Here is a 12361-nt window from a genome sequence, read left to right on the forward strand (position 1 = left end):
TAGGTCTCAAAATCGAACTTAAGTATTCAAATTTTATTGTGATTTTAATATGATCCTATGTCTCAATGCAGTTGGTCATTTGATTTTAAACACGCTTGACATTTTGCAATACTGCGATTATCCTCATTGACTTCTAAATCTCTATTTTTTATATTTGGACTGAAAATAAGTAAAATACATTTGCCCTGTGATATGTGATCTATCATACCTGTATTTTACATTCCTTTTATTAAATCCAGCGTAACTCACTTAATTATAATCTTCTCATACATATGAAACTGCTAAATATGAAAATGTATGGGCAGGTTATGGTATGATAACTTATTTAAAAATAATAAAAAATGTATGTAGTTATATGTTTAAAAATTTACTTGTTACTTACTATCGTAAATTATCTAAATGTCACAAATTCTAAAATTATAAATTAAAACGTAAGATAAAAATATTTAAGAAATAAAATGTCATCATTGTAATAAACAAAACTGTAGTTTTCATTATAGCTAACCTACTAGTTGTAACCCCCTCAAGTACTTGCTGAAATCTGTTATAATTACTTACGTCTTGGGCTGCCTGTTGCAAAGACGCGATATAACACAAACATTACCAAATCAGGGTCGTGATAGGCCGAAGGAAAGCGTATAAGAAAACACATTCAAATATTTTATTCATATAATTACATTAATTAATTAATTACATTATCAAAGTACAATACTATGAAGACTTTATTTTCATTATTGTATAGAATTCTAATTTTACTATCAGTATCATTCACTCTAATTACACCAAGCACAAATAGGTAATTCTCAGAACAACGTTTAAGTAGCAGTTAAATAAAATAGTATATTTTCTATATTACAGCTAATTACACCTCATAGGTGTGCCATCAGGGTTGGTTGGAATTTTTGGTTTGCAAACCTTTTTCCTGCCCTCAGCACTGCTAACCATAGTGCAACTAAATGTAAAGTATCCACACGATGATGATTTTGTGTAATAGGTATGGGAATATTGTTTCCGAATATTATTCTCACCATCCAAGTCTCGTGTAACTGATTTAGACACTGAGACATATCTGTTACTGTCGTCAGGCTTAGAATTGTATAATGATCTTAGATTTTTAGGGTTAACGTTCCTAGGGAAGTGCGGATATTTATACTTCACTCTGCCGCTTCCTGGAGTGAGGGAAACTGTTTGAGCTTGCGATGGCGATTCCTTTGATCCGATCACATACGTCTTGTCTTTGGACGCCACTGACTTGACACTGCCTGTGAATCCGATGGGTATGGTATAGCCACCAGTCCCAGGTACTCGCTCTCCGGGTTGGTAAATTTTACCTTCATCAGGACGTTCCGAATTCTTTTGAGTTATTTCAGCGTCGTGATCCGTTAAACTACCGAACAATATATGTTGTGTATTACCGCCAGTCGTCTGTCTTACTTCTACTTCTTTTCTTTTCGGAATGTGAAGAGATTCATGGGTTGGTTCCGAATCTCTAGAGAACTCATTATAACCTGTGTAGCCTTGTTCATTATCACCAGCCTCGGTACCTTCAGGGCCAAAACCATCATCGTAATCTTCTGGTGGACTTTCATCTTTGTCTGTAGTGTATTCGTAATCGGCTCCCTCTGGATTGTATGCCGATTGGAATGAGCGTCTACTGCCCACTGGCGGTGGTTGATTGGTAGGTGGTTCATTTAGTAAATGATGATCTTCGTGTTTATGAACACCGTATGTATCATCAGCTGGGTTAAGATTTTCCTCTTTGTTGAGCTCTGTCTCAGTTTCGATTTCGTAAGGTAATTCTGTTGTGGTTTGTTCTGGTTGAGGCACAGCCGTCGGGTATTCTACCGTTTCTGTGATATTCAGATTTTCTTCGTTTATGTTAATATTTTTATCATTTTCGTCATTGACGTCTATTTTTTCAAAAGGTAACCTGTTAGGGAAAACTGCATCTTTGTCTAAACTAGATCCAGATTGTGCAGCACCGTTGTATGTTATGCCATATTTAAAGGTTCCGTGCAGTTGGGATTGTGACATGCCAGTTCGACCACTAGATTGAGCCGATGCTACACCTCCTCCAACAAATGGAGTTTTCTGTGAGTCATGAGATGATTTATCGCCTTCTTTATATGGCGTGAATCCTATTTGAGCTTGAGAAGAGGTGCTACCTGGCCCCCGCGCTTGCGCGTCAGCCATGCCTCCTTTGACACTGCCTTGGACTTGTGAGTTAGATGAGTGTAGTACTCCCTCACTTTGCGATCCAGTTACAACTGAGCCAGTTTCTAAACCGAGTTCAACATTGGCCTGCGCTTTGTTATTTCGACCGCTGCCTTGTGCTGTACTTGAAGCACTTTTTTTGTTGCCCATAACTTGACTGTTGGCGGCTTTATTCTCACCAGTAATTTCGGCTTGAGCTGAAAAAGATCCACTGCCGGTATATGTTCCATGGACATGAGTTTGAGCGCGACCTTTATCGTTGCCACCTTTGGAAGATGCCGACGCCACGGTGCCGTTAGCAGCTTGGTTAACACTGGCTTGTGCTTCTGAATCATCTCCATCGGCAATTGAATTAGGATCAATCACGTTTTGTGGTGCACCTGAGCCCTGGAATCAGAAAAAATATCAGTCAGAACAAGTTTCACTTGTGTCAATATCATTAGAATACAATTATTTCAATCAATTCTGTCTAGTCATTTGTGTTTTTATAACTTTATAATGTTTAACATAGTAAAACTTCACTTACCGCTTGATTATCGGTTCCGCCGGTTGCTCCGGGATAGGGAGCGCCGGGACCACCTCCGGGTCCGTATTGTCCTCCAGTGCCACCTCCGGCACCGGGTCCATATTGTCCGCCTGTACCACCACCCGTGCCGGGACCATACTGTCCTCCGCCGCCACCTCCTGTGCCTCCCCCAGTTCCAGGACCATATTGACCGCCAGTACCTCCTGTACCAGGTCCATATTGGCCACCGGTACCTCCTGTACCAGGCCCGTATTGCCCACCGGTTCCTCCCGTACCAGGCCCGTATTGTCCACTGGTACCTCCCGTGCCCGGTCCTCCAGCACCAGGTCCATATTGACCACCACCACCTCCTGGACCCGGTCCGTATTGTCCGCCTGTACCAGGGCCATATTGTCCTCCGACGCCTCCTCCTGTTCCCGTGCCTCCACTACCAGGTCCATATTGCCCACCGGTACCACCTGTGCCGCCGGGGCCATATTGCCCTCCGACCCCACCTCCTGTGCCCGGTAGGCTTCCAGTGCCTCCTCCTGTACCAGGTCCGTATTGGCCACCAGGACCTCCCGCACCTGGACCGTATTGTCCGCCGGTGCCTCCTCCTGTGCCAGGGCCGTATTGTCCACCGGTCCCACCACCAGTGCCTGGTCCATATTGTCCACCTGAACCACCACCGGTACCGGGGCCATATTGTCCTCCTACGCCACCTCCTGTACCTCCTCCAGTACCTAGGCCGTATTGCCCACCAGTACCACCTGCGCCAGGCCCATATTGTCCACCGGTGCCTCCTGTACCAGGTCCATATTGTGCACCGGTGCCTCCTGTACCAGGTCCATATTGTCCACCGGTGCCTCCTGTACCAGGTCCATATTGTCCACCGGTGCCTCCTCCTGTGCCAGGGCCGAATTGGCCGCCAGTACCTCCCGCACCTGGGCCGTATTGTCCACCGGTGCCTCCTCCTGTACCAGGGCCGTAATGATCACCGGTACCACCTCCTGTGCCGGGGCCATATTGTCCACCGGTCCCACCGCCAGAACCGGGTCCATATTGTCCGCCAGTACCGCCGCCTGTGCCAGGTAGTCCGCCTGTTCCACCTCCTGTACCTGGCCCACCTCCTCCAGTGCCTGGACCATACTGACCTCCAGTGCCTCCTCCGGTGCCAGGTCCATATTGACCTCCAGTGCCTCCTCCAGTACCAGGTCCATATTGTCCACCAGTGCCACCACCTGTGCCAGGGCCGTATTGTCCACCAGTACCTCCTGTGCCGGGTCCATATTGTCCTCCTGTAGTACCGCCTGTTCCAGGTGTGTATTGGCCTCCATTACCACCACCTACACCGGGTCCATATTGTCCACCAGTCCCGCCGCCAGTACCAGGTAATCCTCCCGTACCACCTCCGGTACCAGGCCCATAGTGTCCTCCAGTACCACCGCCTGTGCCGGGCCCATATTGTCCGCCAGTACCTCCTCCCGTACCAGGTCCATATTGTCCACCAGTACCACCGCCTGTACCAGGTAATCCGCCCGTTCCACCTCCTGTACCAGGTCCATAATGTCCACCTGTGCCCCCTCCCGTGCCCGGTCCATATTGTCCTCCAGTACCACCTCCTGTTCCAGGAACATATTGGCCACCGGCTCCACCACCAGTACCGGGTCCATATTGTCCGCCTGTTCCACTACCACCGCCTGAACCCGGTCCGTATTGGCCACCCGTACCACCACCTCCTGTACCATGTATTCCACCGGTACCTCCAGGTACATATTGTCCACCAGAACCACCTCCTGTACCGGGTCCGTAGTGTCCACCGGTTACACTGCCGCCACCTGTACCAGGCCCATACTGTCCTCCAGTGCCACCGGGTCCATATTGTCCCCCGGTGCCACCGCCTGTGCCACCGGGTCCGTATTGTCCTCCAGTGCCACCACCCGTGCCACCGGGCCCGTATTGTCCTCCAGTGCCACCACCCGTGCCACCGGGCCCGTATTGTCCTCCAGTGCCACCACCCGTGCCACCGGGCCCGTATTGTCCTCCAGTGCCACCAGCCGTGCCACCGGGTCCGTATTGTCCCCCGGTGCCACCACCCGTGCCACCAGGTCCGTATTGTCCCCCGGCGCCACCACCCGTGCCAGGTCCATAATGCCCTCCGGTACCACCGGAGCCAGGTCCATTTTGGCCGCCAGTTCCTTGCCCACCGGGGCCGTATTGGCCGCTGGTACCACCTGTTCCAGGTATGTACTGCCCACCGCCTCCACCCGTGCCAGGTCCGTATTGTCCACCAGTTCCCTGACCTCCAGGGCCTGGAGGCCCAACTTGCGCTCCTGGGCCAACATTACTTCCCGGTCCTTGTGCTACACAACAGTAATAACTATTACCATCAGCACCCAGAATTGAACCTGATACGAAGGGCCAATTTGCTCCACCAGGAAAACGGCTAGACTGTCCAGGTCCAGGATAACCATTTTGGGGACCACCCTGATAAACTCCACTCACTGGCCTACCAATCTGATTAGGACCGTACTTTCCGTCTCCATTTTGAATCAAAGCACCTGGTGGCAAATTACCTCCTCCACTTGCACCATTTGGGCCATAGCCTTGATTACCTGGTAAAATATTGCCATTTCCGCCTTGTGAATCACCTGTAGGCCCACTGTAACCTCCGTTAACTCCAGGCCTATTAGAACCATGGCCGCCAACTCCCGGTACTCCTGGTTGTCCCGTACCATAAGGTCCGTTCACACCACCACCAGGACCACCCGAACCTCCAGGAAGATTTCCCATATTACCTCCTTGGCCACCATTGATATTCGCATTTGGAATTCCAGTAGAACCGTGCATATTTGGTGATCCTATTCCATATGGCGTGCCATCTGGATTGGTCCCGTAACCTGATTGATTAGGTCCTAAAGCGCCATTCTTATTCCCTCCTAGTTGGTTGCCTTGTGAAGGGAATAATGTTGAACCTCCTTGCGTGCCATCCTGGCCAGGACCATAACCACCAGTCCCAGTAGAACCAGGATGTCCATATCGACCAGTATAATCTCCTCCCGGTGCCCCGGCCTGATTAGGGTTCAATCCGTTACCGCCAGTTCTAGGGTCAATGATTTGACCTGGTCCTCCAAGTCTGTTTGCATCGTATCCAGGACTCCCTGGGCCTGATGACCCACCTGGACCGGATCTGAAATATTATTAATTTATCTTAATAAATATAATAAAACCCTTCCAGGATACAGGTAAGTCATTATACTAGAAAACAGAAGTAAACAAATTGCGTAAATAAACATACATGTCACTCGGTCGGCGCTGCAAACTTGCTGCTCCTAAATCGGTTCGTCCTACGCAGTCTTCACAGCTTGGATCATACATTGATTGACTCTGTGCCTGACCCATACCGCTATTTCCACCTAGAATATGCAGTTACCCATATAAATCATTGTATCTAACATAATTGCTATGAACATATGAAATATTAGGTACTTGAATTTAACTTCAAATAAGTTGAATGACTTAATTGAATTGTTATTTTGACGTCAAACGATTCAATGTCAAACGTTTATTTTAATTGCTCTGTTAAATAGTATCGTTTACGAATGAAGTTAAATATTCTTTCGGCAGTACTTACTAACGGTGGCCCTGGATGAATCGGCGGCGGAATGAGCCTCAGCCTTCCCTTCGTCTTTCCCGCTGCCACGGTCTATCGCCAAGTACTGTGACTGAGTCTGGCCTCTATAACGTCCCCTGGGGGAATAGGACGCATCTCGACGAGCTCTTTGAAATCCTGCTAATGTTCTTTCAAGCGCTGCTTCAGTCAACGTATCCACGACTACGGACTTGCACAGCAGGCGCCTGGTCGATCCATTACCATTAGATGTAACCTGATTAAAAAACATAGCACTCAATTGTAACGCACAAAGGGTTAGGTTGCCTTGACATATTATTCGATTTCTTTGTTCCACTTACGATAGTGTAATTGTGAAACATGGGCCAAGGAAACACGGTCAACCTTGACAAAAAGAAGTTATCTCCTAATACATGCGCGATAAATAAAAAATACCTACGTTTAGATTCAAGCTCAATCATTATCATAATATCATTTGGTTATAATATTTAATTGCTTGAATTACTTTATTTTTGTAGTGGAGCTTTAGTGTAACATTGCAGTTTAAGTCCGTCAGTGTTGGGGTGTTTCAATGCTAGCCGCCCCATTATTATCTAAACTGTAACATTTCGCCATGTCACCCAGATAAATAATTGCTACCGACGTTTGCACTTTTTTTAGATGTGACTCAAAATTACACTAAAGGAAACAATGTATTAGGAGTCTGGGAATTATAAAATACAGACTCCGATCTATGAGACTGAAATATGACGCCGCTTTGAGTCAATTACGTTTACAACCCCTGAATAGTATAGTAAAATAATAGTGTTGTCATTGTAGTTTACAAACTCAAATTTGCAAATTATGACCACAACCCTGAATACTCATCATTAACTTTGTTTTCAGATATTATTCCATTCATTCTAACACAATACACAAAATTATCTATTATGTAAAAAATGGCGACTAAAACGAAGACTCGCTAGCTCGTTAACCCCCTAGACATCAAAATTGGCAACAGGGACACTCAACGCAAATCGAAGGCGTTTCCAACTGTTTCCCGCGATTTGAATGAAGTTCACACACTCCTAAATAGTAATTTCGTTGCCCCTCTAAATTGGTTTAATATTTTTGTGAAAGAGTTACAAACAAAAAAACTCACATTCGCATCAGTAACTTGACTAAAGATTCACCAAATCAATCCATGGTTTGCGAAAAGAAACTTAACGATTACTTCTAAATTACTCAGATTTTTTGACCAATTAAATAAATCTTGATCTAAAGCAGATATACTTGTTTCGAAGTAACTTAGATATTTTGAAGACACAAAACCGTTACGTTTGAACAGCACTGATAAGTAGTGCCTACCTATTTCATAATAAACTTCGTATCCAAGTTAACTGGGTCAAGCATTCGTCGCCCGACTCAGGGTATCTGATATTATTTAATTATTTAACAGATTTATTACACACATTAGTCAAATAAGAGGATCATGCAGAAAGTACCTAAATATAGATATCCAAATGAAATTATGAGCACCAACTACATTCTACAAATGAATATCGCCCAGCTTAGAGCTTTTCTGCTTTAGCTAATTTATCCTAATGCATAGTGGGATGATTTCCTTTTTCGCAAAGCATCGATTATGGTTTTCAAAAGTAAAAAAATATTTACCGTGGCAATTTTTTGCAGTCCCGTGTGAGGCTTCGTTTTGCTGGTAAAACAATGACGGGCGAAGTCAGCGCCCGAGAAGAGTTTCCTCGCGAAAGCTTCATCATATTTGAGTTCAGATTGCAACGCAAAGCACCGGTGGGAGTTAAAGTCTTTACACACAACATATTGCTGAAAATAAATATGTAACAATGGTTAAATTATAACAGCAAATCACGTATCACCTGTGTCCGAATTTTGTAGTGGTGTAAAAAAAATCTTACTTGTGGAGAAGCTGTGGTTGTGGAGAATAATGTGAGTAAAAGTGCAGCAGCGATGGGGAAGATGGGCGCAGGCCCTGGGCGGGCTGGGTGCGCGACTCGACGCATGCCGCTGCGGTGGTGCGCGCCGACGCTCTGCCGCTCGGCCGCCGGCCCAGGCGCACTGTCCGCCATCTGACCCTTGGCCTAACTCATAAAACCGCGCTAGATATAAGTTCACCCACCTAATTTCAGCGATAGCACGCGAATTTGCCACACTTAGCTCGAAGATTAAGGAAGTATGACTTAAAACAAGATAATGTTACAACCTACTTATTTGATGCCACGCATAATTTTGTGTTAGAGATTAACTTTTGTTAATAGTTGTTGTTTATTCTACAAGTTAGGATTTTAGCCACATCTCTTTGGAACCTAGAGTTATACATAGTAAATTGGCAAAAAAATTGCCTCTATCAGCACGTGTAACCCTGCGTAGTTGCCAAAATATGTTTTTACCCTGCACAACAAAAGCACCCTAGGCAAGTTTTGGCCACTTTTCGGCGTCTATTTGATAGTCTCAATTTTGCCTCTTTAAGAAGTAAGTCGTTACGTCAGTCAGTGCCTAAATTACATAATATATTAGCTATCATTTAACATTATCATACGACCTAAACAATTCAAACTTAGCTAACACGGTTAGTTGGCTCGATACTAAGTATTATTAGCATTACAATCCGGCCTCATTGACGCAATAATATATTTTTAATAAATTCTGCGTGACTATTAATACGACAGATTTTGTAGAACCTTCAGTCGTTATTAAGGCTGTAATTATTTATTCTAATAAATCTGATAGTTCTTAGACTCATGGGACACCTGCAATTAACTAACCGATATCCAACAAAAGATGCACTTGATTTCTCCCAATAGGAGAACAACTACAATGTTGCTGAAATATACGTTTCTTGCATAAAGTTAATTCATTTTTAGTGTGTATGTGTGTGTTTTTTTGTGTTTAAAATATATAAAGTAATACAAGAAAATAAATAAGTTTCGTTGGTATTTATTTATTGATAAAAAACTATTAATCAGTAGGTAAAAAGCGATTAATGGCGGACTTGGTAAAATTACATACAACATCTATGATATAATGACAAATCGGCTGTAATTTATTTTTTATGCCTAATATTGTTGAGCAGTGAAGGTTACGTAAAGGTATTGCTTAATAAATCTCACTTTTTTAAAGTCTTGTGATTTCCGAGCTTATGTTAGGATCCTTCTTCTTGTAGGAATGCGTTGGGTAGATGAAGTGCTGCGTGTAATACGCGGCCGAGTGCTGGTCGGCGGGGCTCTTGCTGCTGCTCACGCGCCGGTAGTAGTCGATGGACTCCACGCAGTCGCACGCCAGCCGGCTTTCGGAGCCGCTACTCTCCAGCTGGTACTTGGGCACCATGATGAGGCTCTCAGTGGACTTGGTGGGAGCGCAGTGGCTATGACTCCTCGTGTACACGGAGCAGTGGTGCGGCGCACTCTGTCGATGCGAATGCTTCTCCTGCGGGTGATGCTGGTATTCGTGGTGGCTTTGCGTGCTGCGGCTGCTGTGGTTCCGTCCATGACTTTTGGATCTATTAGATTGTTTTGTCGTTGTATCTAAATATCCATACCCAAATCCATACCCGCCAAACGCCTTAGTTGTTAAATTATCCCATGACTTTGGTTTTACGTGTTGGTGACTACTTTGGTATTGTATTTTAGGCGATGACTTGGTGTCCGCTCTGTCGTTATCCCAGAACAGTGTATCGCTACTCAAAGAGGTACTGTAACTGGAAGCCGAGTTATCGCATATCACAGTGGCATTGCTCGTTGCATATGACTGCAGGCTGCATTGGCTGGTTTGAGTAGATTCTGTAGTTAAATATCGGTAGCGATTTGAGCAGTGTCCTGATTGACAAACTTTCTTAGTCCTCATGTGGGATGCGCTGTCAGGCTTTTGAGTGGATTTGTCAACTTGTTGGCATTTCTCTTTTCTCTTATGTTCTTTGGAGCATTCTCTCTTCCTTCGCATTTTTTTCCTTGTGTTGGGCACACAATGTGGATCACAACAGGGACTGGCGAGGTCATACGCTTCGAGACTGTTCGCATCTTGATTGTTGTATGCAGGCATACATGGGGCGCATCCGTGGCTATGACTACTCCTGTGAGCTTTGTTGTGTTTGCTACTACTATTCGTTTTGTAATTCTCTGAGGCTCTGTGACATTCCTGGCCGGGTGTCTTCACAATATAGTGATGACATTCTCGCTTGTTTCTGGGGGAGCCGACAGTAATGACAAAGCTCCCGGTGCGCAGGTTGGGTTGTATGATGCACGCACCGTACCGCGGATCTAGGTACTGATACATAAATACATTCGGCTGAGGAGGCTTGGCGGCCGTCACATTTTCGCTGGACAGAGTAGGTCTGCAATACGAGTTGTTTATATTTTCTCCTATGTTATTTTCTTCGTTGTCTGAAGTTACATCAGATGGGGACGTCTTTTTCTTCTGGGAGGGCAAACTGTGAGTCTTCCAGTTGCAATCGAACATTTGTCTTTCGCGGACGTTGAGTTGTTCTAATTCCCTCATTTTGGATTGTAGTGTGCGTTGGAGGTTTATGTATTTGAGGTGGAGTTCTACTTTCCTGACGCAGTCTTCGAAGATGACGACCATGCGCATCCTGGAGTCGCAGCAGTTGATGGCGTCGACGATGGCGGCGTGGTCGGCGCGCTCCACGTCGGTGCCGTTGATGGACAGGATGACGTCGCCCTCCCGCATGCCTGCCGCCGCCGCCGGCCCGTCGCCCTCCACGTGGTCCACATACGTGATCACTTCGATTTCTTGTTCCTGTTAAAAAAAAACAGTATGTTAACACTAAGTAAGTAATAAAATGTAAATTACTGTTTTACTATGTTAGTTGTACGCTAGCATGTTCCAGAAAGTACCCATAAGAGCCCTTTGCCCAGCAAGAGAGATGCAGAGATCACTGAATAACCCGATGGTATAGTTCATGATGATTTTTCAACAGATAAGTATGAACCAACTATAAGTCTTAATGCTTAAATATTAATAATACCCAAAACATTATGGCTGCAAGCTGCATTGCTATTCTAAAAAATACCTTTTCGCGAAGCAAATTGGCTGCTGCTCGAATTTAAGTCACGCATTTTTTATGAAAAACATCGAAATCAGTTTTGGGCTTACCTTTTTGTAATGGATCCCATAGCTTTGTAGTGTGAACCCGTAGCTACCATTTTTCTTTTCGATGATAATAGTGCGTCTCCGCCAATCCTCCTCATTTTTCCCCGGTCTCTCAGATTTTATGGACTCTCTTATCTGTAAACAACATTTTGTAATTATTCTGATGTAAAATTGTAAGTTCGTAGTTTACGGCCAGTTCCTTAGCCGACAAATAACTTAAATAGTTATATAAAACTTGCACTAAAAACGCCCTATTTTAATGTCAATAGTGCGTCAAATATATAGCACTGTACCACGTGGTTTAAAAAGGAGGGTTTTATTTTCCAGCGAAAAGTAACACACAGTTAAATGATACAGCTGAAACAAAGCTGCAAACCGAAATGCATTCGCGGATCACTTTTGTCTTACGAGTAGGTCGGACAAGTTCGTTCACCCTATTTGTGTAGCGATATCTCTACATTCGGAAACCTCGAAATCTCAATTCATAATTAATTTAGCCTAAAAGCGCAGCTACTTAAAAGTGCTATACTTACAGAATTGTCTAAGGAATCTTCTTTAGAGTCATTGTTGAGGAGTTTTTTCCCGTTGCTCATAGTACTGGGACATCGTTCATTGAGCTTCGGCGAGCTCATACCGACCAGTTGTACCTCACGCACTCCTAGCGTCTTCTTAGTGTTATAATGGCAGTAACTTGAGTGGCATTGTGGCCTTAGGGTAGTTAATAACTTTAATGTTACCTAGCTATGGCAGGGTGTACGGTTGAAGTGCGACAAATCATTAAATTACGTCCGCGCATGCGTGCTGTTGGCGCTTGCGTACCTCGTGGAGGCGACACCTTTCTGACTTTGTGATACCGTACGACGTTCTAAACTTGTCTTTGGGGTCCGTAG

General features: G+C 44.9%; 2 protein-coding genes across 2 annotated transcripts; both read right to left on the reverse strand.

The window, feature by feature from the left end:
• Nucleotides 1-655: 655 nt before the first annotated feature.
• LOC124645207 (uncharacterized PE-PGRS family protein PE_PGRS54) lies at nucleotides 656-8434 on the reverse strand. Its single transcript, XM_047184985.1, has 6 exons — nucleotides 8264-8434; nucleotides 8004-8171; nucleotides 6354-6606; nucleotides 6018-6135; nucleotides 2741-5909; nucleotides 656-2601 (listed from the first exon to the last, which is right to left on the reverse strand). Exons 1-6 carry the CDS (start codon nucleotides 8432-8434, stop codon nucleotides 859-861), a joined length of 5622 nt encoding a protein of 1873 aa, XP_047040941.1. The 3' UTR covers nucleotides 656-858.
• Nucleotides 8435-9286: 852 nt separating this feature from the next.
• LOC124645053 lies at nucleotides 9287-12250 on the reverse strand. Its single transcript, XM_047184789.1, has 3 exons — nucleotides 12005-12250; nucleotides 11475-11606; nucleotides 9287-11117 (listed from the first exon to the last, which is right to left on the reverse strand). Exons 1-3 carry the CDS (start codon nucleotides 12101-12103, stop codon nucleotides 9480-9482), a joined length of 1869 nt encoding a protein of 622 aa, XP_047040745.1. The 5' UTR covers nucleotides 12104-12250; the 3' UTR covers nucleotides 9287-9479.
• Nucleotides 12251-12361: the final 111 nt, after the last annotated feature.

This window comes from Helicoverpa zea, chromosome 31 (assembly GCF_022581195.2).
Source record: "Helicoverpa zea isolate HzStark_Cry1AcR chromosome 31, ilHelZeax1.1, whole genome shotgun sequence".
NCBI lineage: Eukaryota > Metazoa > Arthropoda > Insecta > Lepidoptera > Noctuidae > Helicoverpa > Helicoverpa zea.